We start from the raw sequence: 23,507 nt of genomic DNA on the forward strand, positions 1-23,507 counted from the left end.
CACATGTAACACCTTTGCTACGCGAGCTGCACTGGGTCCCAGTTTGCTTCAGGGTCCAATTCAAGGTATTGGTTATTATCTTTAAAGCCCTAGATGGCATGGGGCCAGGTTACCTGAGGGACTGTCTCATCCCCATCACATCAACCTATCCCACCCGGTCATGCAGAGTGGGCATGTTACGAACCCCATCTGTAAAAGAACTCCATCTGGCGGGGTCTCAGAAGCGGGCCTTCTCTGCAGTAGCTGCCGCCCTCTGGAACATTCTTCTCCCAGAGCTGAGACAGGCCCCCTCACTCCTGGACTTCCATAAAAAACTAAAAACCTGGTTTTGCCAGCATGCCTGGAGCGGGAAGGGGAATAGCCACTCCTGGGGATGGCTAGCGCCCTAGAATGTCCCTAGACTGGGCCTTTATACTCATGGACTGATAGAGAACCTTCAGCCATCTGGATTTTATCACATTTTATATTCTTATTGTTTATTTACATTTGTATTTATTGTATTCATAATTGTCTTGAATTTTAACTTTGTTTTTATTGTAAACTGCCCAGAGTCCCTCCTTTGGGGGGAGATGGGCGGTGATAAAATTTGATAAATAAATAAAATAAATAAATATGGCTCTGTTTCCACAATTCCCCTAATTTCCTAGTTTCTGCAAGTCTTTTGCCATTTTGTGGTGTGTGTGTGTGTGGTTTTTAAATGCCTTCATATAATTCCTATCATCATCATCATCATCATCTGCACAGCACTGAAAGGGGATGAAAAGTATTATGTGGATACAAAGCACTGCTTAGGTATGAGGTAGTGTGCAATGTGTGAGGTAGTGTGCCCCACAGCATAGCCATACACTGGCTCCTCTGAGATCAACATATGCAATTTGAACATCAGCTCTCCCCCAGAACTGAGCAGCTTTTCTCAGTCTTGGCACCTTCCAAATGGGTGGACTTCAGTTCACAAGAGTTTTCAGTAATGGCTGTGCTGCTTCGGGATTCTGGGTGTTGTATGTAGGTATCTGGAGGACACCATGTTGGAAAGACTGAAATTGAGAGCAATACAAGATGGAAGCAGTCTTGCTCATCGTAACAGTTTCTTGTGTGCTTCCTTTGTGTGACACAGAGTCCCACCTCAGATAAAACGACCCAATCGAGAAGTGAAACCTCTGCGGAGAGAATTGCCAGGATTACAACGGGGACCTGTGGGCAGAGCTCAACCAATATCAAAAAATGAAAAACCTGCCAGTAGTCGAGAGAGGGAATCTAGAGCAAAAGGGAAAGATGAAAAGGTAAAGCTCTAAAGCAGAGGTTTCAGACTCACATCCAAGACATTTTCTGTGACTCACAAGAATACTTAGAGGAAAGAATAAGCCCTACAGGGCTTGTGTCTATTGACTGGTGAGATCTAGGCCAACAGAAGGAGGCACTGCTCTCTGCAGTGATAGTAACATGAGCTGAAACCAAACTAGACCGAGGGGCTGGCAGACAAGGAGGGAAGGAGACAAAGGGTGCCAGCTTGATGGTAGTCCAGAACAACAGAAAGCACCCCCTCACTGTACACACACCAGGAGAACAACTGCTGGAATTAGGCCAGCAGCTTGCCGGTCTCAGCCAGGCAGAGGCAGGAATGTACAAAGCTGTGATGTTCACTGGTTCATCACAGATACTAAGACCAGTGGCTCCAGGCTGAGAAGAAACCTGGGCTGTGCTTCCAGAATGGGCAGGCCAAGAAGTATCTGCACTCCTAGCCCTGCATTTAAATGGTGTCACAGACAGGGTGAGAGGTGGAGCCTGCTCTTTCTCACTTAGCTACTACCCTATTATCACTCCTAAATATTATCTAAGTTTAATTTAGAAATAGTCCATAAACAAGTGAAATAAAGACCTCCCTCCCTCCCTCCCTCCCTCCCTCCCTCAAGGCGGCTGTGTTTAGCTTCTTCTGCTTGGATTTTATTGAGTTATTTTATTGTACAACGCTCTGAGAATTTTGGCTATAGTGTAGCTAATATATCTTATAACGAAAGAAAGACTAGATCTTGATCTTAAATACACCCAGTAATGCATTTGCCAGTGTTGGGTGGATTTGGTCTTACATATGGCAGGCATTTATCTTTTGAAACTATACTTAAGAGAAATACAGCCCTCAGAAGAAAAAGGAGAATTACTTAAAAAATAATCCTGTTCTGTTCTGTTCTGTTCTGTTCTGTTCTAATTAAGCTGGGCACATCCAAACAGCTTAGAAGTGGCTCCAGCATACTGCTTATTCTGTCCCACCCACAATGCTCACGTGCCCTTCAGATTTCCTTTCAAATTTCCATATCTCATGAAAGATAATGTTGGAAATCCTTGGTTTTTATACAGCTGGTTACTGGTCTGTAGTTTCCAGAACTATAATTCCTTGAGTATCTGAGTAGCACCTGCATAAACGTTTAAGAGAAGAAAAATGAATATAGATGTATAATTTGTATGTTATATTTTGTTTGCTTCTAACTTCTTTATCCAGGGAAAGAAGATCCCTCAAGATGGTGGTGGTGACAGTGAAATTCAGAAATTTGATGGAACAGGATATGATAAAGACCTGGTTGAAGCTCTTGAGAGAGATATTGTGTCAAGAAATCTAAGTATTCATTGGTATAGTGCTTCTTTTGTAAAATGAGAGATACTAATATTATTGTGGATACATATCCGGTAGATGTTGACATGTGGGCAATTATTGTGGTTATTTTGTAGTAACTACTAGTATTAAGAAAAACAAAGAGGTTTGTTGCACAATAAAGGTTAATGGTTTTGTAAGTCTTGATGGACTAGTCCAAGTACAAAATAAATAAATAAATTGAGAGTATGGAGACCTAAAATCATTATCTTTCGTTATCATTTCCCATATTATTCGTTTTCTCTGTAAATCACAAAGAGCTGGGCTTTATAGTTTTTTTAGAAGCTCACTGAAAAGTAGCAGTTCTGTCATTTGAACATTCTGAATGTGATCCAGCTTTTCCTCCTATTCGGGGTCTGCCTGCCCCTAAAACAACAGTATCATCTTAATTGTCTCTAACCTTCAAAACCATTGCCAGTTTACTCATTTATTGGGTCCTGGGCTGCAGAATCAGCTACTTTCCTGCCCTTGACTAAAATAACTACTATGACTGAAACATAGGCAATTATTGAAAGACTAAGGAGATATTTGAGATAGGTGTTAGAAGCGCTCAGTGGATGGGCCAGCTTGGAGTCTCATGCCATGTTGTCCTCTAGGGTCTGGAGGCTATTGCCAAATCCAGACTGTTGAAAGCAGACATGAAGCTGGTCCAGATGGCAGCCACATACCCTATCAGGCTGGAGTTGTTCATTCCAGTTCCGTTAAAGCAGAAAAGCTTCTAGAGCTAATGGTGTGTGCTATTTAGCTTACAAAGCACACTTCATTTCAAAACAGTACCATGAGCAAAAGGCTCATTACAGACACTCATTAAAATGTGCAACAATGCTGAAAAGCTTTTTAGGTGTTGCCTTGATAATCATATTTTCAAGAAACCTATTTTTAAACTGAACACTCTGTTCTGCGATTAGCTGCAAGTTATTTTCCTCGTGCCTTTTAAATGGAAGGTCATTTTTCAGGACACTGGATTGTACTAGCGTCCTGCGTCAGAATTTGTCAGTATATATTTTATCAATGAAATGGGAGCGCTTAACATTTATTTATGTATTTGTTGTTGAAAAAATGGTTTGTAAATTTCCCTTCTAAATCTGAGTTTATTCTCTACAGGGATGATATAGCAGATTTGGAAGAAGCCAAAAAATTATTAAGGGAAGCGGTTGTTCTTCCACTATGGATGCCAGATTTTTTCAAAGGAATCAGACGACCTTGGAAGGTAAGGAACCTCCAGCTACTATTTATGTGTGTGTTGTCACTATGAAGATATAGTCATGCATAATATTGTACTATATATCCAAATATTTCCTCTTGTAGCAAATCTATACCAATTTAGGGGTGCATATTAAATATGATCTTTTGTATTAGTTTAAAGAAAGGAAATGAAATATTCTATATTGACTTAAAAAAGTGAATCTGCTCATTGGATATGATCAGATGATACTAAACCATCTTAGAAGATCTGTTTGAGGCTGCTGTTCTTCCTGTCACAGTATTTCTCCACATAAGGCTAGAATTTTGTTTATTTATTTATTTGCTGTGCTTATGACACTCCAGTTGTGGATGACTCTGAGCATCATACGTACTTGTTGTCTGTAAATCAGGTTAAAGATAACAAAATTACAATGCAAAAATCAAAATATGTCTATAGATATAAACACTGGGAACATTGAACAAATACTCCAAAGCCAGAGGGAGCAACATTAAAATATCCCAACCCCCAAAGCCTGCTGGAACAGCCACATTTTAATGGCCTTCCTAAAAACCAATAGAATAGTAGCCTTTTGCATTTCAGGGGGAATGGTGTTTTATAGAAGGGGGACGGCAATTGAGAAAGTTCACTTCTGTGATCTCTGTAGATGACATTCCAGGAGAGCAGACATCCAGAGATATTATTGGATGGATAGATACAATTGGGAGTGGGTAGTCCCGAAGATACCAGGTCGTGAGCCATACAAGGCTTTAAAGGTACCAACTAGAACCTTGAATTGCATCTAAAAGCCAATTGGTAATCAGCGTAACTCACAAAGTAGTGGAATTATATGACTAAATTAAGATATGCCCATGACTACTCAGGATGCTGCATTCTGAACCATCTGTAGCTTCCAAATGTTCTTTAAGAATAGGCCATGTAAACTGCTTGTACAAGTCCAGGCAAGAGGTGATTAAAGCATGAGTGACTCTCAAAAGAGCTCCTGCTCCAGAAGAAGTCTTAATTACTACACATAATAGAGCTATCTGAAGGTCCTTGTAGCCCCAAGCTCATATGGTAAGGTAATCAGTATGGCTGTTTCTAAGATAGCATCAGATTAGGCTTGGTCCTGTAACAGCATTAACAGCTTCTCCATTGCCATTTACCTAGCAAATTTCATCTGGTGGATTTATTCCAAGTAATAAATGTCCTAATATCCTTCCCCCAAACCATTTCTAAAATATGAGATATCTTTATTGCAGATGAATTTGCAAGCCCTTTTACTAATAAAATTGCTCAAGTTTTATTTTATTTGGGAATTAAAACTTCACAGAGGTGGTTGAAAATATGGGGCATTTTACAGCTCAAATGTTTTTATTTGGAACAAGTTCACTGTCTTCTGTTGAAATGAAAAATATGGTTGGCTATGATAATTATCTCAGTAATTTTCTTAGGAAAACTGAATTTTTTGAAAGCTTTACTTTTGTGGCTGCTCACTCCCTGCCCCAAAGAATTATGTTTTGATTTTAGATTGAATTATTTCTTTATTGGAAGCCTTTCATTTTGGAGAATGTTGGTGAACAGACCATGGTCAAAACATCCCTACCATTCATTTCTCAGACTCCTGCCAGTCTAATTTTCAGCCTTTTAAAATTACTGCTTTTATTATCTAATTCTGCAACGGGCATCTCCAGCAGTCCATGCTTCTAGAAATCCCTAATATATCAGAGTGCACACATAATTGACCTGTAAACTAATCCATTCTACCTCTAGTTAGATAAGCCTATGAGGGTTGGCTGAATCTGAGCAAACGCAACTTACCTTCATTTAAGATTAAATAGTTAGATAGGAGTTTTGTTGTTTATTTGTTTAGTCACTTCCGACTCTTTGTGACTTCATGGACCAGCCCACGCCAGAGCTTCCTGTCGGTCGTCAACACCCCCAGCTCCCCCAGGGATGAGTTCGTCACCTCTAGAATATCATCCATCCACCTTGCCCTTGGTCGGCCCCTCTTCCTTTTGCCCTCCACTCTCCCTAGCATCAGCATCTTCTCCAGGGTGTCCTGTCCTCTCATTATGTGGTCAAAATATTTCAGTTTGGCCTTTAATATCATTCCCTCAAGTGAGCAGTCTGGCTTTATTTCCTGGAGTATGGACTGGTTTGATCTTCTTGCAGTCCAAGGCACTCTCAGAATTTTCCTCCAACACCACAGTTCCAAAGCATCTATCTTCCTTCTCTCAGCCTTCCTTATGGTCCAGCTCTCTCAGCCATATGTTACTATGGGGAACACCATTGCTTTAACTATGCGGACCTTTGTTGTCAGTGTGATGTCTCTGCTCTTAACTATTTTATCAAGATTTGCTGGCATATAGCATGCATTACCTTGACAGCATCATCTTGCAAGATTTTGAACAGTTCAGCTGGGATGCCATCGTCTCCTCCTGCCTTGTTATTAGCAATGCTTCTTAAGGTCCATTCAACCTCACTCTTTAGGATGTCTGGATCTAGCTACCTGACCACACCGTCAAAGCTATCCCCGATATTGTTATCCTTCCTATATAGGTCTTCTGTATATTCTTGCCACCTTTTCTTGATCTCTTCTTCTTCTGTTAGATCCTTGCCATCTTTGTTTTTGATCATGCCCATTTTGGCCTGGAATTTACCTCCGATGTTTCTAATTTTCTGGAAGAGGTCTCTTGTCCTTCCTATTCTATTGTCTTCTTCCACTTCCACGCATTGCTTGTTTAAAAATAATTCCTTATCTCTTCTGGCTACCCTCTGGAATTTTGCATTTAATTGGGCATATCTCCCCCTATCACTGTTGCCTTTTGCTTTCCTTCTTTCTTGGGCTCCTTCTAGTGTCTCAGCAGACAGCCATTTTGCCTTCTTGGTTTTCTCTTTCGTTGGGATGTATTTTGTTGCCACCTCCTGAACAATGTTGCGGACTTCTGTCCATAGTTCTTCTGGGACCCTATCTACTAAGTCCAGTCCCTTAAATCGATTCTTCACCTCCACTGCATATTCCTTAGGAATATTAGTGAGCTCATATGTAGCTGATCTGTGGGTCTTCCCTAATCTCTTTAGTCTGATCCTAAATTGTGCAATAAGATAGGAGTTTGCTGGAGCTTTTTCCTGTTTTGACTCAAAACAAATGTGGTTGCAAGTGTAGAATCTAGATGATAGATTTGGTGGTGTATTCTGGATGGAAGCTGGAAGCATGCAGTATGCATGGAGATCTGTAGGTTTCTTGTATAACATGGTGTTTATGTGCCCATTTTGTAATTTTACCGTGACAGCATAGAAATGGGCTATGTTTGATGGTCAATGGTAAGGCTGACATCCATTCATTTGTTTTCTTGGCTATCCATGGAGTTCTTAGGAGTCTTTTCCAGCACCAAGTTCAAAAGCATCAATAATCTTTCTATCCTGATTCTTCAAAGTCAAACTTTAGCTTCCATAGACTGTCATAGGGAAAACCTGTGCCTGCAACCATTGCCTTCACAATTCTGATCTTCGTAGACTCCAGTCAGCTTCACATGATTCAACTTTATATACTACCTTCTTCTGTTTTGTAGATAGATTGAGGCTGAAGTCGATAGTGGGGTGGAAGTTGTTGAATTCATTAAGGAATTCAAAAAGATATTCATTTCCATAGCTCAAAAAGATTAAAATGTCCTCAAGGAATCTCAAGCAAAGGAAAGGTTTGGGGGATAAGAGTTGAGAAGGTGTTGCTCTAGGTAGCCATGAAGATGTTTGCATATCTGGGAGCCATGCATGTGCCTACAGCTGTGCCACTAATCTACAATTATATGTTATGCGAAAGGTGAAGTAGTTATGGGTGAGTACAAAGTCATACAGTCTGGTAACAAAACATGCTGTGTTGACATGAATCATGATGTTCTTGAAAGGCTTGAAGTCTTTGTTTGTGGAGGATGTTAGTATATAGTACCTCAACATCCATGGTAGCTAGAATGGCGTTAGTCTGTGATATCCCTTATGTAGTTGGGAATGCTACATAATGACAACTGCACGTCCTTTGTTTGATTATGATGTTATTGTTCTTGAGGACTTGGATGGCATCTTGTTCTGCCCTGCTGAGATTTTTGAGTTTGTGGTTGAGTTCATTGGTGAAAACTTTCAGTATAGAAAAAACCCACTTTTAAATGCATTTGATGTGATCTGTGGTTGTGTTTTCCCAGGATGTGTTGGGTTGATAATGACTGTATATCTGTGCCTTGTTTCTTGTCTTGAAAATATTCCTTATGACTCAAGTGGAGAAAAAATGTTTCAGTGTCTGTACAGAGTTTATTTATCACCGCCCATCTCCCCCAATGGGGGACTCTGGGCGGTTTACAATAAATAGCATTAAAACATAGCCAGATAAAAATTACATTAAAATATACATAACAGCAAGCATGAAATCCAAGTGGAGATGGATCACTAAGGGGTACTATGGCGCCAGCCATCCCCAGGTGGAGCTATCTCTCTCCCCCTCCCAAGCAAGGCGGCAGAACCAGGTCTTAAGTTTCTTCCAGAAGTTTGAGAGTGAGGAAATCTGTCTCAACTCCGGGGGCAAGATGTTCCAAAGGGCGGGCGCCACTGCAGAGAAGGCTCGCCTTCTGGACCCCGCTAGATGAAATTCCTTTGCTGATGGGGTCCGTAGCATGCCCTCCCTGCCTGACCGGGTGGGACGGGTCGATGTTATGGGGACGAGATGGTCCCTCAGGTACCCTGGTCCCATGCCATGTAGGGCTTTAAAGGTGATAACCAACACCTTGAATTGGACCCGGAAGCAAACTGGTACCCAATGCAGGTCGCGTAACAATTGTATATTTTGTGTGAGTTAATAAGCCTCATGCAAGACTGGACTCTGAGCATGTGACTGGACAGATTCACAGTGTTGTGGTAGGTCTGTGGAATCTTCCCATTATAGTGAATGGATGCTTATAGATGCTTGGATGTTTTTTCCCATCTTTTTCTTCCAGGAGGCAAGCTCTATAGTATAGGCTTGTTGCTTTGTCTTGGCAAAGTCCTGATATAGTTGGGTTCCAGGGTAGAGATAGCACTGGTAATTAACTTTTGTTTTTTGTGAAGGATGCCAGTTTAGGAGTTTCTTGGAGACAATCTAAAATAATGAGAAGGGACTTGATTTTTGAATAATTGCATTTTGTTTTATTTATTTTTATAAGTCTTCTTTGTATCATTGTTTTGAATTATTTTTCCCCTTAAGAAATAGACATTTTGCAAAGTTTATTTCTTTGTTTTAGTTTTAACTAGCTCTTTTATTTTGAAAATGTGTGAGACGATAATGGTGCAAAGTTCATTGTGATGTCTGGTGCTAATTTGGTTATCCTAAAAATACATTTTTCTTTAGAAATCTTTTGACAGTAATTAGCAGGGGGATAAAAGACATGCAGTAACAGCAGCAAAACTGATAACTGTGTGGTGTCTTTATTCATTGCTTTCCTTTTATGAAAGAATGTAATGTAATGTTCTGTAATTAAGAACCTAGTTTTACACAGAAGTGGTTAACCTTTGCTTCATGAATTATATGTGACTTTTCAACAGTTCTAAGTACACATTGATGAACAATGTGAATGAAAAAAAAGATAAAGGATGATCATTAAATGTTCATTCTAAGCATTCATGAGCCATATTTGATAATAGATCAAGATGGAAAATTTACCATGCAAAATCAGAACAGGGAAATTTTAAGGATTATGGTTGGAGCAGTAGGTCCAGGCTGAAGGAGAGATGGAATAATCTCTTTGAGATCAACCAGGTCAAGAAACAGACATCTCAGGGGTTCCAGGAAAGCTACTCTATTGTAGGGTATAATATTGACAGAATCTTGAAAGCCTGTTCACGTTTCTCTCTGTCCCATCTTCTATAAACAAAATCAAGGTGCGATTATTTTGAGTTTCTTTCTTACACTTGTTTCAGTTTCTGAACTGTGCAATCTCTTCTCCAAGCCCTTCCTTAATGGTTTCTTCCTTCCTTCCTTCCCCCATTAATGGCTCTTCCATACCTTCTCCAAGGTAAATTCAACATTCCTTTACAAGTTGGGGGCAAAATAAGAAATGAAGTTTAAATCATGAGTTCTAACCTTTCTGCACCACTGGATATATGTGAAAATTTGAACATCTTGTGTGGGCACCCTCACAAAATGGCTACTGTGGTGGGTTTGCTCATAAAACAGACATTTAGCAAAAGATAACTTCTCACAAGATATTCTCTATTACTCTTTTTTTAACAAGCACCAGCTATTTACAAGAAGTCTAAACAAAGCAATTAAATGGAATGACCTGTGGGGTCTGGTAGGAACCAAGGAAGTGTTGCTAGGCACACTGGTGCTGTCCTGGGGACTTGTCATTTAAGATATATGATAGTGAAGCTCCCCAAGTCAGGCATACTATAAACTAGGCAGAATTGTCCCAGAGACTTGAACAACACAGTTAGGAGCTGTATCTTTATTGTAATTCAGGAATGGAAACTATTACAGTCAGCTAGTCACATTTGTTCTTCCCCTGGAGGAGCCAGTTAAGACATAGATCTAGTCTGTAAGCGGCAGAGGACATAGAAGACCACACTCTTTACATTTCATCAGAATTCATAGCCCTAAAGGTATCTCAGCTAATATTGCAAGATATCCCCGTCTCTACAACAGAAAAGTCAAGCCAAGAATCAAGGCTGGTTGGGAGCAATCACATCAAGAGCCTAGATCACTTCCTGTTGCTAGCAGTTCACCATGTATTCATCCGAATTGCCTACTAGATTGCTCTGAAATCCCCCAAGCATTTGCTTGAATCCATCCATTTCCATAATATGCCTGGTGTGGACCACCATAATCAGTCTGTTCACCCTACAAGCGTCAGCCCTCCCAGGTAAACCAGACAGGAAACATGACCAGATGAGCTAATTCTGCCTTATTGTAAGGCTACATTAACAGAATCTTGCGAGTCTGAAAGTACAAATCTCCCGCCCTCCCTATTTACTGCCTGAGTAATTAGGGGGGGGGGCTCCCTAAGTTTCTTCCTCTGACCATTACTCTGTTGCAGACTCCTTTTTCTTTAATCTGATTGTTCCCTAGGCAGCATCTCCCCACCGCCATCTTCCAAGGTCACCTTCACATTCCATCAGAACAAGGGACCTGGGTGAAAATCTTATCTAGACCAGGAAATTATCTAACTGTACCAGCAGGCTAAAAGAGATGCCAACCATATCAAGATCATGTAACAAGTGCTCTGAGGCAAACATGAGGTCTAAAGTATAACTGCCTGGGTATGATGGGCGGAAGATTCCCCATGGTTACTCCATCTTCATGGGTGGAGGTCACGAAATCCCAGCTGCCCCAGTTCTAGCCCCCAGTGCATGGAGATTAAAGTCACCCAACCCCCAAGGTGAGGGAGGTTCAACACCAGACCTGAGATTGAAACCAGGAGCCTGAGTAGGAATCTTGCATGGCAGCGGAGCAGCCAGTACAGAAGTAGGATTTTAGTTGACATTTCTTTTAAAATTATAAAGTGCACATAGTTCTGCCTCTGAAGAAAGAGCTCTGTAAAATTTAGAAACCGCCAGGATAAATGATGCAGCTCTCTCACCCATCTCAAGGCTTCAGATTCTCATTGTCTTTTGTAGCACATCCCGTATTCCAAGGTAAAAAGTACTATGGTTGGTCATTAAATATATAACAGGCAATCAATGTAAAAATGCTTGCAATGCTGGAGAAGCTGACCTGAAACACAACATTTTTACAGAAAGATGTGTTATAAATTAAATAAATAAGTTATTGAAAATGTGTAGGCAGTTCTTTCTGTGGGTAGTAGTAAACAAAGAAATACCATTTTGCATTTCAATTATCTAAGTTTTGTTCACAAGGCAGATGGAAACAAGCTCCTCATCAGGATCCAGGAGTGAGAATATTTATCTAAAAAGATTTATATGGCTACCCATCTTGTGAGAGACAAGTCTGGGTGGCTAACAACAGTAGTAAAAACACAACAATAAAAACAATACAACAAAAACAAGAAAAGTCAGGCGCCCAGTCCAACAACTACATCCACCCAGCAATACAGCCACCCAGGGTCTAACCTTGCTGTCTCAGTGCCTGGGGGAAAAGCCAGCTCTTAATAGCTTTCTGGCAGGCTAAAAGGGTGGGGGGCCTGCCAGATCTCAAAGGGAAGGTGTTCCACAGGGCAGGGGCTGCTATGAGAAAGGCACGCTTCCTAGGTCCCACTAGAGGGCAACATTTGAGGGAAGGGATCTGGAGCATGCTTACTTTATCCAATCTAGTGGGACAGGCAGCTACCCTCAGAAAGAGGCAGTTCCTCAGATAACCTGGCCCTGTGTCAGGTAGGGCTTTAAAAGTGATAATCAGCACCCTGAATTGCACCCAGAAAGAAACTCCCCCTCCAGACCCTCACAGCCTCTAGGCATTGGGTCAGCGCTGAGACAGCATCACCTGGGTATCACCACTGGGTATCATCTGCATACAGATGATGTTACACCCCGTGCCATTGGATAACCCAGCCCAGCCGTTTCATGTAGGGGTGCCCAACATTATAAGGGCCTAGGGCTGGACCTCTCCCATCCTACCAACACCAACTGGCACCAACCACCGAGGAAGGAGGAGAACCACTGCAAAACAGTGCCTCTCACTCCCAATCCCTACCGCTGGTCCAGAAGGATACCATGGTTGATGGTATCAAAAGCCGCCAAGAGATATATAGGATATATAGGATTTGTAGATAGTCAAGCCACATCACATCATTATTTGAGAAGGGCTAAGTTTGAGGATCCACAGTCTTAAGTTACACCTAGATGAATTTAATTGCACTATGTTATATGCTTGCACCAGGCTTATGGTTTCTTCAGTTGTTTGGATTTTAATTTCAGGGAGTGCTTATGGTTGGCCCTCCTGGGACTGGTAAAACCATGCTAGCAAAAGCTGTGGCTACAGAATGTGGAACTACATTTTTCAATGTGTCTTCCTCCACTCTCACATCAAAATATCGAGGCGAGTCTGAAAAGTTAGTTCGTTTGCTGTTTGAAATGGTATGTATTGTTGATTCCCTCAGATACTAGATTCTTACTCATTTGCATAATTTCTTGCTAGCTGCTTTTCTTTGTAAAATGATCTCAGGGCACTTATTTGCATAATTTATCTCAGTGTAAATATACATTACAGTGAGCCTATTGTAAGTGTCCATACTGAATTGGTTTGGGGATGGTGGGCTAAATGGACAAGTTCCCCAATTTCCTCCAAATCCCATATCTATGTCTTGACCTGATATACAGTATAATTTGTTTTTGTACATCCATAGAACTTTCCTTAAAATTATTTACGACTGCCTTTGATTTAGCAAGAAATATACAGAGTTATTAAGAAAATTTGTTGGCAATCTGTCTTTGTTAAATATAACTGTACTGCTGTGGGAAGTTTCATATGATTTTTTTAAAAAAACCCTTATGAATCCCAGAGTCATGTGAGGAACGTTTGTCTTTGTTTCAAGGCCAAGTTTTATGCACCTACAACCATTTTCATTGATGAAATAGACTCTATCTGTAGTCGCAGAGGCACTGTGGATGAACATGAGGCAAGCCGCCGAGTCAAGTCAGAACTGCTGGTTCAGATGGATGGTAAATGGGTTTGTTCTGCCTGCACTGGGGAGTCTTTTCCCTATTTTATACCTTGTTGTAGGATAGCTTCAGCAAAGGAGGGCAGACAGTTGAAAAGTAACTTTCTAAAGAAAAAGCACCGTATGCCCATTCTTTAAACCTGATCCAAGCATCCTTTGCACCCAGAGGGCACCTTTAAAAAGCCAACATTTGGAGACTCTGAGAACTGCAGGGATAATGGAGCTCCCTGAAGGGATGGGGCTGAAAACATGGCTCTTTTTTGTGGCATGCTTTTTAAAAAGTTTAACCTGCTGTACTTATTTTAGCTCTTATGACATTGTTCTTTCAGTTTTGGATTGTCATCTTTCTGATATTAGGAACTCAGGCAGGTATGAGGAGTTTATGTCCATTCCACACTGAACACACACAAATTTGAAGACATAATGTGGAAGGGCCTTCAGGGGAGCTCCAAAAAGCTCACATGCCACCCCAGGTTGTCCACTGTTCTTTTAAGGGTACTGGACAGTGGCAGGAAGATGCGGAGGGTGAGGTTTGGTACTTGGAGTTCCATTCTTGAATGGCATTAAGAATAATGTAAATAAATCAGTGCAAAAAGAAGTTAGAAAATTGAAGACCCAGATAATTTTAGAGAAATTACAAATGAGATACACACTACCATTTGGTTTATTTTGCTGAAATATTTTTATAAAAATGATATATACAATATGCATTAAAATCATCATAGTAAGATAGACTACAGTGGAAATGATGTGGAAAGTCTATGGTCAAGTTTTCCTGTGCCTTTTCGTTGTTCTATAATTAACAAGCTCAAGATGTTGCTCAAGATCAGGTTGGGGGTAGGGGAGAAGGGAAAGGTCATGGTCACATTTATCTTTGCTTTTTCTTGTGCTATTTCCTAAAGCAACTAGAATTGCTCAAGGAACCCTGACACTCATGCTCATTTTTTTAGAAATCAAAAATGATTTAATCACAACATTCCAATCATAGTTACTTGTATTTTGCTGAAATTAATGTTACAATTCTTAATGTGGTTTTGAGACAGATTCCGACATTTGCCCACATATTACTTTTTTGATTTATGTTTTAACATTCTATGATAATTCATGTTGGCTTTTTTGTTCCAAAAACTCTGCACACTTGAATCCACTAGAAAATGATAGTCACAATGGCTTTTTGAATGTAAGTTAGACTGCAAAAGGATACCGCTGGCTTTATAGTGCAAAGCAACACTCTCCTGGCAGTTAGAGAGTAAGGACAATAGCCAAGTATACCCAAGGAAAACTCTTCAGCTGAAAATCTGCTGCCAGTTCTTCTGCCTGCAGTTGGTAGGGTTGTTTTCAAATGGGGGTAGAGGGACATGAATCTGTGGGTTTTGTTCCATCTTCTTTTGGACCCAAGGCATTTCAGGTACATCGTCCTCAGGCTGGTGTATGTATTTTCCCTGTTATGTCTGGAACCAGAGCGTATAAAAAAAGACTTTGAAAAGGCAGGGAGAATGTAGGGACCTCATACATAGTGTATGAGCTAATAAAGCTTTGAAAGAAATAGATATTATGGTATGTCTCTCCTTTCCTGATGCATTTAGGACTGATCTCGGAGATTTCTTTGCCCTTCCTAAATATGTGGGGTCTCTCATTTTTCATATTTCCCTACAATATGTGGTGCTGCTGAAACTAAGATATCACTTTTCTTTGCTTCCAAGATTCAGAGTACAGAGCATGTAAAACCTCAAATTTAAGTGAACAACAATAGAAAAGCACCATGTACTGTAGCTCTGTTATTGCTCCGTTAGGTGTAGGTGGAGCTTTGGAGAATGATGATCCTTCAAGAATGGTGATGGTGCTTGCTGCTACAAATTTTCCCTGGGACATCGATGAAGCTTTGAGAAGGAGGCTGGAGAAAAGGATTTATATACCTTTGCCAACAGGTGGGTTTTCTTTTTAAATGTGCTTGTCTGGCACTTGTTATTTGAGACTTCCTCAGGGAGCTGTTCAAGAACACATTGAAATTTATGCAACATTGGATTTTCAGGCATTAATAATTCTCCTGCTCATTGGGAAAAAAGTAAAAAGTTGCTGGAGACTGCAGAATGGAAGAGCTGCGGCAGGCTTTCAACGTAGACCTAGTGAGAAGGATCAGGTTTTTTAATGAACCTGTAAACTTTTTAAAATGTTTAACAGGCAGTCCTTAAACGAGCACAGATTGAGCCTTGTAGACACCTTTAAAGAAATATTGCCAGTGCATTCCCCTGTGCCTATTGCTGAATGCAGAAAAACAGGGCCATTAATTTTCACTTTCAAGCTTGCGATGTTGTAAATCAACTCCTGCCTGAACTTTATGACTGGATTTTGAGCTCTTCATAGAGTGGTTGGCTGATTTGTTCCCCTGGTTGAGGAAGCGTCATTGTAGAATGACTCTCCAGGTTGTCAATCAGAGCTGCTATGAACTTCAAGATTCTGTATCGTCTTAGGTTTGTATAGCTGTTTCTTCTCTTGATTTAAGCTGGCATGTTACCTGCTTCTCTCCAGCGGCTTTAATGAAATTTGGTGGAAAGGAGGACTTTCTTAACCCTACCACTTTATTTTTCCTGCTTGCTGGGGTATGCATTTAATGAAAAAAAGCATTTTGTTTCGAGCTTTGGACAAACAGCCTTACATTCCACTGGAATTTTCTCAGTTGGTTCTAATGAAAAAACACCTCTAAGAGTGTTTCAAGCAGGGAACAGTGGAAGCTAAAACAAGCGCCTTGCTCCCTTGTTTTTTACCGTAGGGCCATGAAAGTAGGTAGGGTGGTAATCCATGTGATTGCTGCCTAATTCCTGTTCCACAGGAAGAAATGACCAAGAGGGTGAATTTTTTTAAAAATAATAAATTTTAAAAATTCCTGTGGGAAACAGTAGAAACAACAGGCTAAGCACACTTGTTTCCCAGAACAGATATCCACAGAAGCCCAACAAAGAGCAACACACAGAATAATTCACTTTAGAAAAGCTCATGAACAATAGCAACAAAAGCTCACTTTTCTAACTCCTGGGCTAAAGCTTTTTTCTCTTCCAAATTTATCAGCACAGTATACACTTGTGCATTTGGCAACCTGCTGCAGGGGTTTAACGAACCAAAGCAGACAAATTCTTTACATTTAACATGCAGCTGGAAAGCACAATATCAACAAGACACACACACCCCTCAACAGTCTACATTTTACAACTTACAACCTGAAAACCTCAACAGCTTTATTAACATGCAGTGCACAACCACACATTTGCCTAATGGTTACATGCCTGCAAAACAAGGTGCAACATGGGGCACAACTACATACCAAATCAAATCAAATCAAACTTTTATTATGGCCTTTGGGCCAGAAAGCACAAAGTAAAATACACAAACTTGTAATTATTATAATTTTTTTTTAAAAAGCAATAAAATTACATAAAATACATTATTATATAAAATGTATGCTAAACTTCAACTGTAGGTAGGACAGATACAACAAACGATAGCACAAAACTGGGCAACCTGGGAAGATATGTCAGGGTCCTGGTCAGATAGAAGCAGTGCCAGACTTTGTGTTGTTTACCAGGGTAGTTTAAAATGGGATATACAACATATAACCCATGGACTCTAACTTCTCCATAGAAAGTAAAAATAAACACAGCAAAGGGCAGGCAGAAAGTGGATAATGATCTTTGTCTGTTTTCATGTTTGGGACTGGCCATCCTGAATTGCTTCTGAATGTCAATAAACCTAGTTTGATCTAGATGAGTCCATGACAGGGCCAGCACAAGTATCGCTGAACATATCTGCTTAAATAATTGCTGCTGCTTGTTCACCAGCCGTTCCTTCTCCTCTCATCTAGTCTTGGCCTGGCAATTTGACTAGCTATACTAATTTTTTTTTTAAACAAGCTCACACAGACAAACCATTTGCAATTATGTTACATTATGGAATAATGTGTGCACCACTGTCTTTAATAAGTAAGTATATTTTAGTTTTGTTGTCTATTTTCCAGGGACATACAAAAGCTACAAAAAATATTTGTTGTTGACTGCCAGATATACCGTAGCAAACTTTGGCAAATGTCTTTCTCTGGATTAATGGAATTTTAAAGTGTGGGAAGTAACATTGGGTGATATATTAACACAGCAGCAGTGAGTCTTGAAGAAACCCTTAATTAAAGATTATTTTATTTATTTTGTCTCTATGTTTAGGTTATATTAACAAAGCAATTCCTAATAATTCTTAATGGATTACATCTGTCAATAGCAATATTGATCTGTCAATAGCAATACTGAACATGATTGATTAACATCTTCTATCTTTCCTTATGATTAGAAGCATATTTATAAACACTCCCAAACCATGAAGGTTTTTGGTTTTTGTGCTTTATTTTCTATGTTTTGTTGATCACTGGATGCTTAATTTAAAAAAACCCTCAATTTTCAAAACACCACTGCTTGATCTTAAATACAAACAGTATTTTATTCTGAGGCTGGTGCTGAACTTTTGGAATATAGGTGTGAGAATATAAGATCACTTCCCACCTGAGGACTTTGAAGTGAATTTCCTCACCCCCATTTCACATTTGTTACTGTTGATGGGATGAGGAATTCTTTATCCATCCGGATACATGATAAATGATTCTAATATATTCATGCATCTATATGTTACTGCACTGATTGTATCAAAACCCCTTAAGACATTTTCCAGAATTATTAATATTTTGCAATTTTTGCAAATTAGCAGGTTTAAGTATTAATTCTTCTAAGAGTGTATGTGTGTAAATACACCTATGACAGTGTAAAATTTACTGTACATTTTATGTACTGTAAATCAGGAATTTAAAACTGTAAATGCTCTTTTATATATATAGGGGTTCACATTCCTAAAAATCTGGAGTAATTATTTCAGCTGAACTTGAAATCATCACTTGAAAGAGCGGTCAAAATTAAAATTATAATTGCTTGGTTAAATTTGGAAAATTTTTACTGCTTCAACCTTTTATATTTCATCATTTCATTTATTATTTAAAAGATGTATATGATGGGGACACTTCAAAAATGGGAGAGTAATTATAAATAATTTTAGGAAGTTTGGCTCGTTCATGATGTCAAATACATTTCACTGCAGTTCAGAAATTCTAGTACAAGCAACAATAGTCATGACCAAAGTTGAAGTTAAGCTAAATTAATTACCTAATTAGTAACATATGGCTGCGAGAGCTGGACCATAAGGAAGGCTGAGAGAAGGAAGGTAGATGCTTTTGAACTGTGGTGTTGGAGGAAAATTCTGAGAATGCCTTGGAATGCAAGAAGATCAAACCAGTCCATCCTCCAGGAAATCAAGCCAGACTGCTCATTTGAGGGAATGATATTAAAGGCCAAACTGAAATACTTTGGCCACATAATGAGAAGACAGGCACCCTGGAGAAGATGCTGATGCTAGGGAGAGTGGAGGGCAAAAGGAAGAGGGGCCAACCAAGGGCAAGGTGGATGGATGATATTCTAGAGGCGACAGACCCGTCCCTGGGGGAGCTGCGGGTGTTGACGACTGACAGGAAGCTCTGGCGTGGGCTGGTCCATGAAGTCACGAAGAGTCGGAAACGACTAAACGAATAAACAACAATCACCTAATAAGGGAAAAGGGTGAATTTCAAAATTTTGCAGCATTCTATTAGAAGAGAAGACAAACTATTTGAATAGGTTAAAAGCCATATCAGAATAAAATATAACTGCCCCATTTACCTTTGCTTTTATAGTGAACCAACTGACATAGAAAACCATTGAAATTGCTTTCACCCAAAATTGGGGAAACCTTAATGAAAGTATTTTATAGATATTACTTAATACCAAGGAAACTTAACATAATAAATTCTAGTATAAGCCCCATGTGCTGGAGAAAATGTAAAGCAATATTATCATATGTGGGGATCTTGTAACATTGTCCAAAAAGTTACTCAAATAGGATAGGTCACAACCCAGGCCATTATTGTTATTGTTTTTAATCCATACAATTGTGTCTGATTCTCGGAGAGTGCCTGGACAAGTCCCTGAAGTTTTCTTGGCAGGTTTTTCAGAAGTGGTTTGCCATTGCCTTCTTCCTAGGGCTGAGAGAAAGTGACTGGCCCAAGGTCATCCATCTGGCTTTGTGCCTAAGGTAGGACTAGAACTCACCATCTCCTGGTTTCTAGCCTGGTGCCTTAACCACTACACTGAACTGGCTCTCTAGTTTTTTGTTTTGATAATTCAAATGACACCTTGAAACATACCGTAAAATGATAGTTTTCTTATTGGTTGCAGCCAGAAAGGTAGTAGCAACATCCTGGAAAACATGAAAGGGTTTGAATTTTTCCATCTGATGGCAAATATGCTGGAAAATAGCTTTGATGGAAAAGCTGACTCCCAAAACACCATCATGCTAATATAGAAGATGATTTTTACTTCATCTGGTTTAAACTTATTAATTATATGCAACACAGGCAGAACAATAGACAATAGACAATTGTTCTGCCTGTGTTGCATATAATTAATACGTTTATTATTATTTACTATTTATTAAGATTTAATTAATCTAAATACCAGGTTCTTAGATAATCTAATTAAATAAGGTTATATGTCTTTTGCTTCTGTATAGACTCCATTGTAATATTAATTGTTAATAAATTTAATTAAAGGAAAAAAAGAACCTATCTGTTTTTAGATAATCCTGGGTGAATACATAAAGCTACTCATTATTTTTCCTGATTTTTTTTAAAAAAAAATTATTATTAAATTTATACACCTCCCATCTCACTATAGAAGTGACTCTGGGTGGCTAAAATTGTTAAATATATCTCATAGTTTTAAGAGTTAGAACCCTGGAGTCCTTGGTGCTCTCTGAGCCTTGTTGTTTTCTTGCAGACATTTCATTGCCAGACTAGGCAACATCTTCAGTGCAAACAGGGAGAGGGCCTTGCTCTCGGTTTATATACCGTGGCTTGCCCTGCTTGTGATGGCAGGGGTGTTGTTCTCTCCTTGGGAGTTCCTTGGTTGGGCTGTTGTTTGCTGCTTGGTTGATTGACTGAGTTAATAGTTTCTTGATTAGGGTGTATTGTGCTGTTCTCCCATTTGCGTGCTTTGTGGAGCGTTTGACGCCCATATGTGGTACCAATCGAAGTGAATATTTGTAGCTCAGGGTTGAACCTTGGTGCTCTCTGAGCCTTGTTGTTTTCTTGCAGACATTTCATTGCCAGACTAGGCAACATCTTCAGTGTGAACAGGGAGAGGGCCTTGCTCTCTGCTTATAGAGCTCTGTTTAGAGTTAGAACCATCACACCCAATCTACTCACCTTGGATTTGGGACTGACTCTCAGAGCATGCAACCTATGTAGCCTCTGTAGTAACACTGAATCCAAAGAGCATCAATTTAAGGAAAAGTATTCTAGAGCCATTCACAAAACTCCTTTGATTAAGAGGTTTTTTTTCCCTCCAGAGAAAACCAAATTATAACTTTAAATGTGGCAGAAATGTTGACTTGTTTGTCAGTTTCCTCTAATCAGATGACTTTATTTTTACAGCAAAAGGCAGAGTGGAGCTGCTTAAGATTAATCTTCGGGAAGTTGAACTGGATCCTGACATTAGTTTGGAAGAAATTGCTGAGAAGATTGAAGGCTACTCTGGTGCTGATATCACTAATGTCTGCAGGTATTCTGTTTTCCTATCTAGACTGGTCAGAATATACAACGTCCTTTTCCAAGAACATTGCTGAACTCTGAATCTTTCAGAATTTACATTTTTTCATACTTTTCTGGAAATTCCTTCCATCTCACTTTTGCAGAGGAACTAGTATGTTTTTCATATAATCTCAAGGTGGTACAGTACAGAAAATCTTTGGGATGTTTTTAGGACACTCTCTTTCTACACAAAGGATGTTGAACAAGCTTACTAAGCCTCATTCTTGCTCATTATGAACTATTAGTGAAGTATATTCAGTACTTCTCTGTATTTTCCTAGTAACTGAGGGATCTCTAAGAAGTTTCTGAGGAAACACAAAGCTCACCAAAATACTGGTTAGATACAATTGAAAAATGAATAAAATACTTACCTTTAATTCTCTGTAAATACGACTTCATTCCTCATTTAGTGAAATATTGAATTCATACTGCAAAAACAGGTGGAAGAGTAACAGGTCAACTCTCAATTTTTACTGTTCAGCCTTCTCAAGGCTGAAAATGAAAAGATGGTCAGATTAACAGAACATTTTGTGATTTAAAGCCAAAATGGTTTGAGCTTGGTAACAAGAGCTTGTTTCCACGCTAATGAATCATAAAATGGCTTCTCAAAGTCACTGAAATTGCTGAAGTTGACATTTTGTCAAGTAGTATGTTTTGCAAGTAGCAAATAAAGTTCATTGGAGATATGGCGTATTTTTTCAGGGTTCATACATGGGTGATAAGTACAATACTCAGTAAAGATTAGAAAAAAGATAATCCCCATTGAAGTCCTTAGTCTTAATCTACCTCCAGCATGTGTCCCAGGAGAGAATTTCCTAATATTCTGCACCACTAGTGAAAAAAGCCTTGTTTCCTGCTACAGATATTCTGTCATCTATGTATTTCTTGCATTTATGTTCATTGTGTTTCTAATACTCTTAAGTACTGGATGGGCAGTATGATGTCTGCTAATGCCTGTTGCAGTAAGAAATATTTTCCCTCAAAGGGCTTTATTTAAACTAGAGACCAGGATGCACACATTGGAACACAAATTGGATCATTGGCAGTGTGGAGCCAAAGACCAACCTGAAGAGGAGTGGAGTTATACTACCTCTTTATAGACTTATGGAAATTAGAATATACCTGTGATTGGATATAGCAGCTGGGCATTTCACTGGATGTAAGAAATGACAAATTCGTATTGTCAAGAGGGGTTATAAAATCCTAGGAGTTGGAAAGGATGGTTTAGGCCAGTGTTTCTCAATTTCAGCAGTTTTTAAGAGGTGTGATCTTCAACTCTCAGAATTCTGATTTAGACCATGGACTCTAACCTTCCACCTGCTCTCCCCCCTGCCCCCCACTACAGCCGTGGAGATGGCGGTGCAGCCTCTACTTGAACACATCCAATGTAGAATCATATATTTTGATTCTATATTGGATGTGGAGGTAAGCAGATAGACAGGATAAATGCTTTACCTATTCCTGTTGGGAATTTGCAACTTATAAATAGAAATCTGTGTGGTTCCTTCTTGGATGAAAATCTCAGTTAGAACAATTAGCTTTCAGGCTGTACACTTATCCAAATTTTGCAGTCCTATTTCAGGCTTGGAAAATAAATATAAAATTAAAGGGGTAAGTCATTCATGCTTTAAAATAACATGTAAACAAATGCAAGTTTTTATGCTGTTGGTTTTAAATGCAGGAAATGAAATTTAATAGAATTCTTACTGACAATGCAAAAAACTGTCATGAATAAGTAAAGCGGTGATTTCAGCCTTACTGTTATATATCCTTACTAATATGTAGAGTTTATGTATTTTCTTTTGCTCTTAGGGATGCCTCATTGATGGCGATGAGGCGACGCATCAACGGCTTGTCACCAGAAGAGATCCGAGCCCTCTCTAAAGAAGAGCTTCAGATGCCTGTCACCAAAGGGGACTTTGACTTGGCTCTGAAGAAAATCTCCAAGTCAGTTTCAGCCGCAGATCTGGAGAAGTACGAGAAGTGGATGTCAGAGTTTGGATCCACTTAATCCTGGAGACAACTCTTTATGAAGGATTTTAGATTTTCAATTATAAAATGTTGGAAGGACTTTGAAATGTTTTGTTGTTGTTTATTCGTTTAGTCGCTTCCGACTCTTTGTGACTTCATGGACCAGCCCATGCCAGAGCTTCCTGTCGGTCGTCAACACCCCCAGCTCCCCCAGGGATGAGTCCGTCACCTCTAGAATATCATCCATCCACCTTGCCCTTGGTCGGCCCCTCTTCCTTTTGCCCTCCACTCTCCCTAGCATCAGCATCTTCTCCAGGGTGTCCTGTCTTCTCATGATGTGGCCAAAGTATTTCCGTTTTGCCT

The 23,507-nt window shown here is 39.6% G+C and overlaps 1 protein-coding gene across 2 annotated transcripts in view; it reads left to right on the forward strand.

Annotated features, from left to right (window-relative positions):
- Positions 1–23,264, forward strand: part of KATNAL1 (katanin catalytic subunit A1 like 1) — a 44,330-nt gene extending 21,066 nt beyond the window's left edge. For both annotated transcript variants that reach the window (XM_063305721.1, XM_063305722.1), the window contains 8 exons: positions 1,115–1,280; positions 2,495–2,622; positions 3,749–3,854; positions 12,723–12,881; positions 13,340–13,466; positions 15,259–15,393; positions 21,018–21,144; positions 22,986–23,264. In XM_063305721.1, the coding sequence (XP_063161791.1) occupies positions 1,115–1,280; positions 2,495–2,622; positions 3,749–3,854; positions 12,723–12,881; positions 13,340–13,466; positions 15,259–15,393; positions 21,018–21,144; positions 22,986–23,184 (1,147 nt within the window). In that variant the 3' untranslated portion in view covers positions 23,185–23,264. The remainder of the gene's footprint in view (positions 1–1,114; positions 1,281–2,494; positions 2,623–3,748; positions 3,855–12,722; positions 12,882–13,339; positions 13,467–15,258; positions 15,394–21,017; positions 21,145–22,985) is intronic.
- The last annotated feature ends 243 nt before the right edge of the window (positions 23,265–23,507 follow it).

This window comes from Candoia aspera, chromosome 5 (assembly GCF_035149785.1).
Source record: "Candoia aspera isolate rCanAsp1 chromosome 5, rCanAsp1.hap2, whole genome shotgun sequence".
Taxonomy (NCBI): domain Eukaryota; kingdom Metazoa; phylum Chordata; class Lepidosauria; order Squamata; family Boidae; genus Candoia; species Candoia aspera.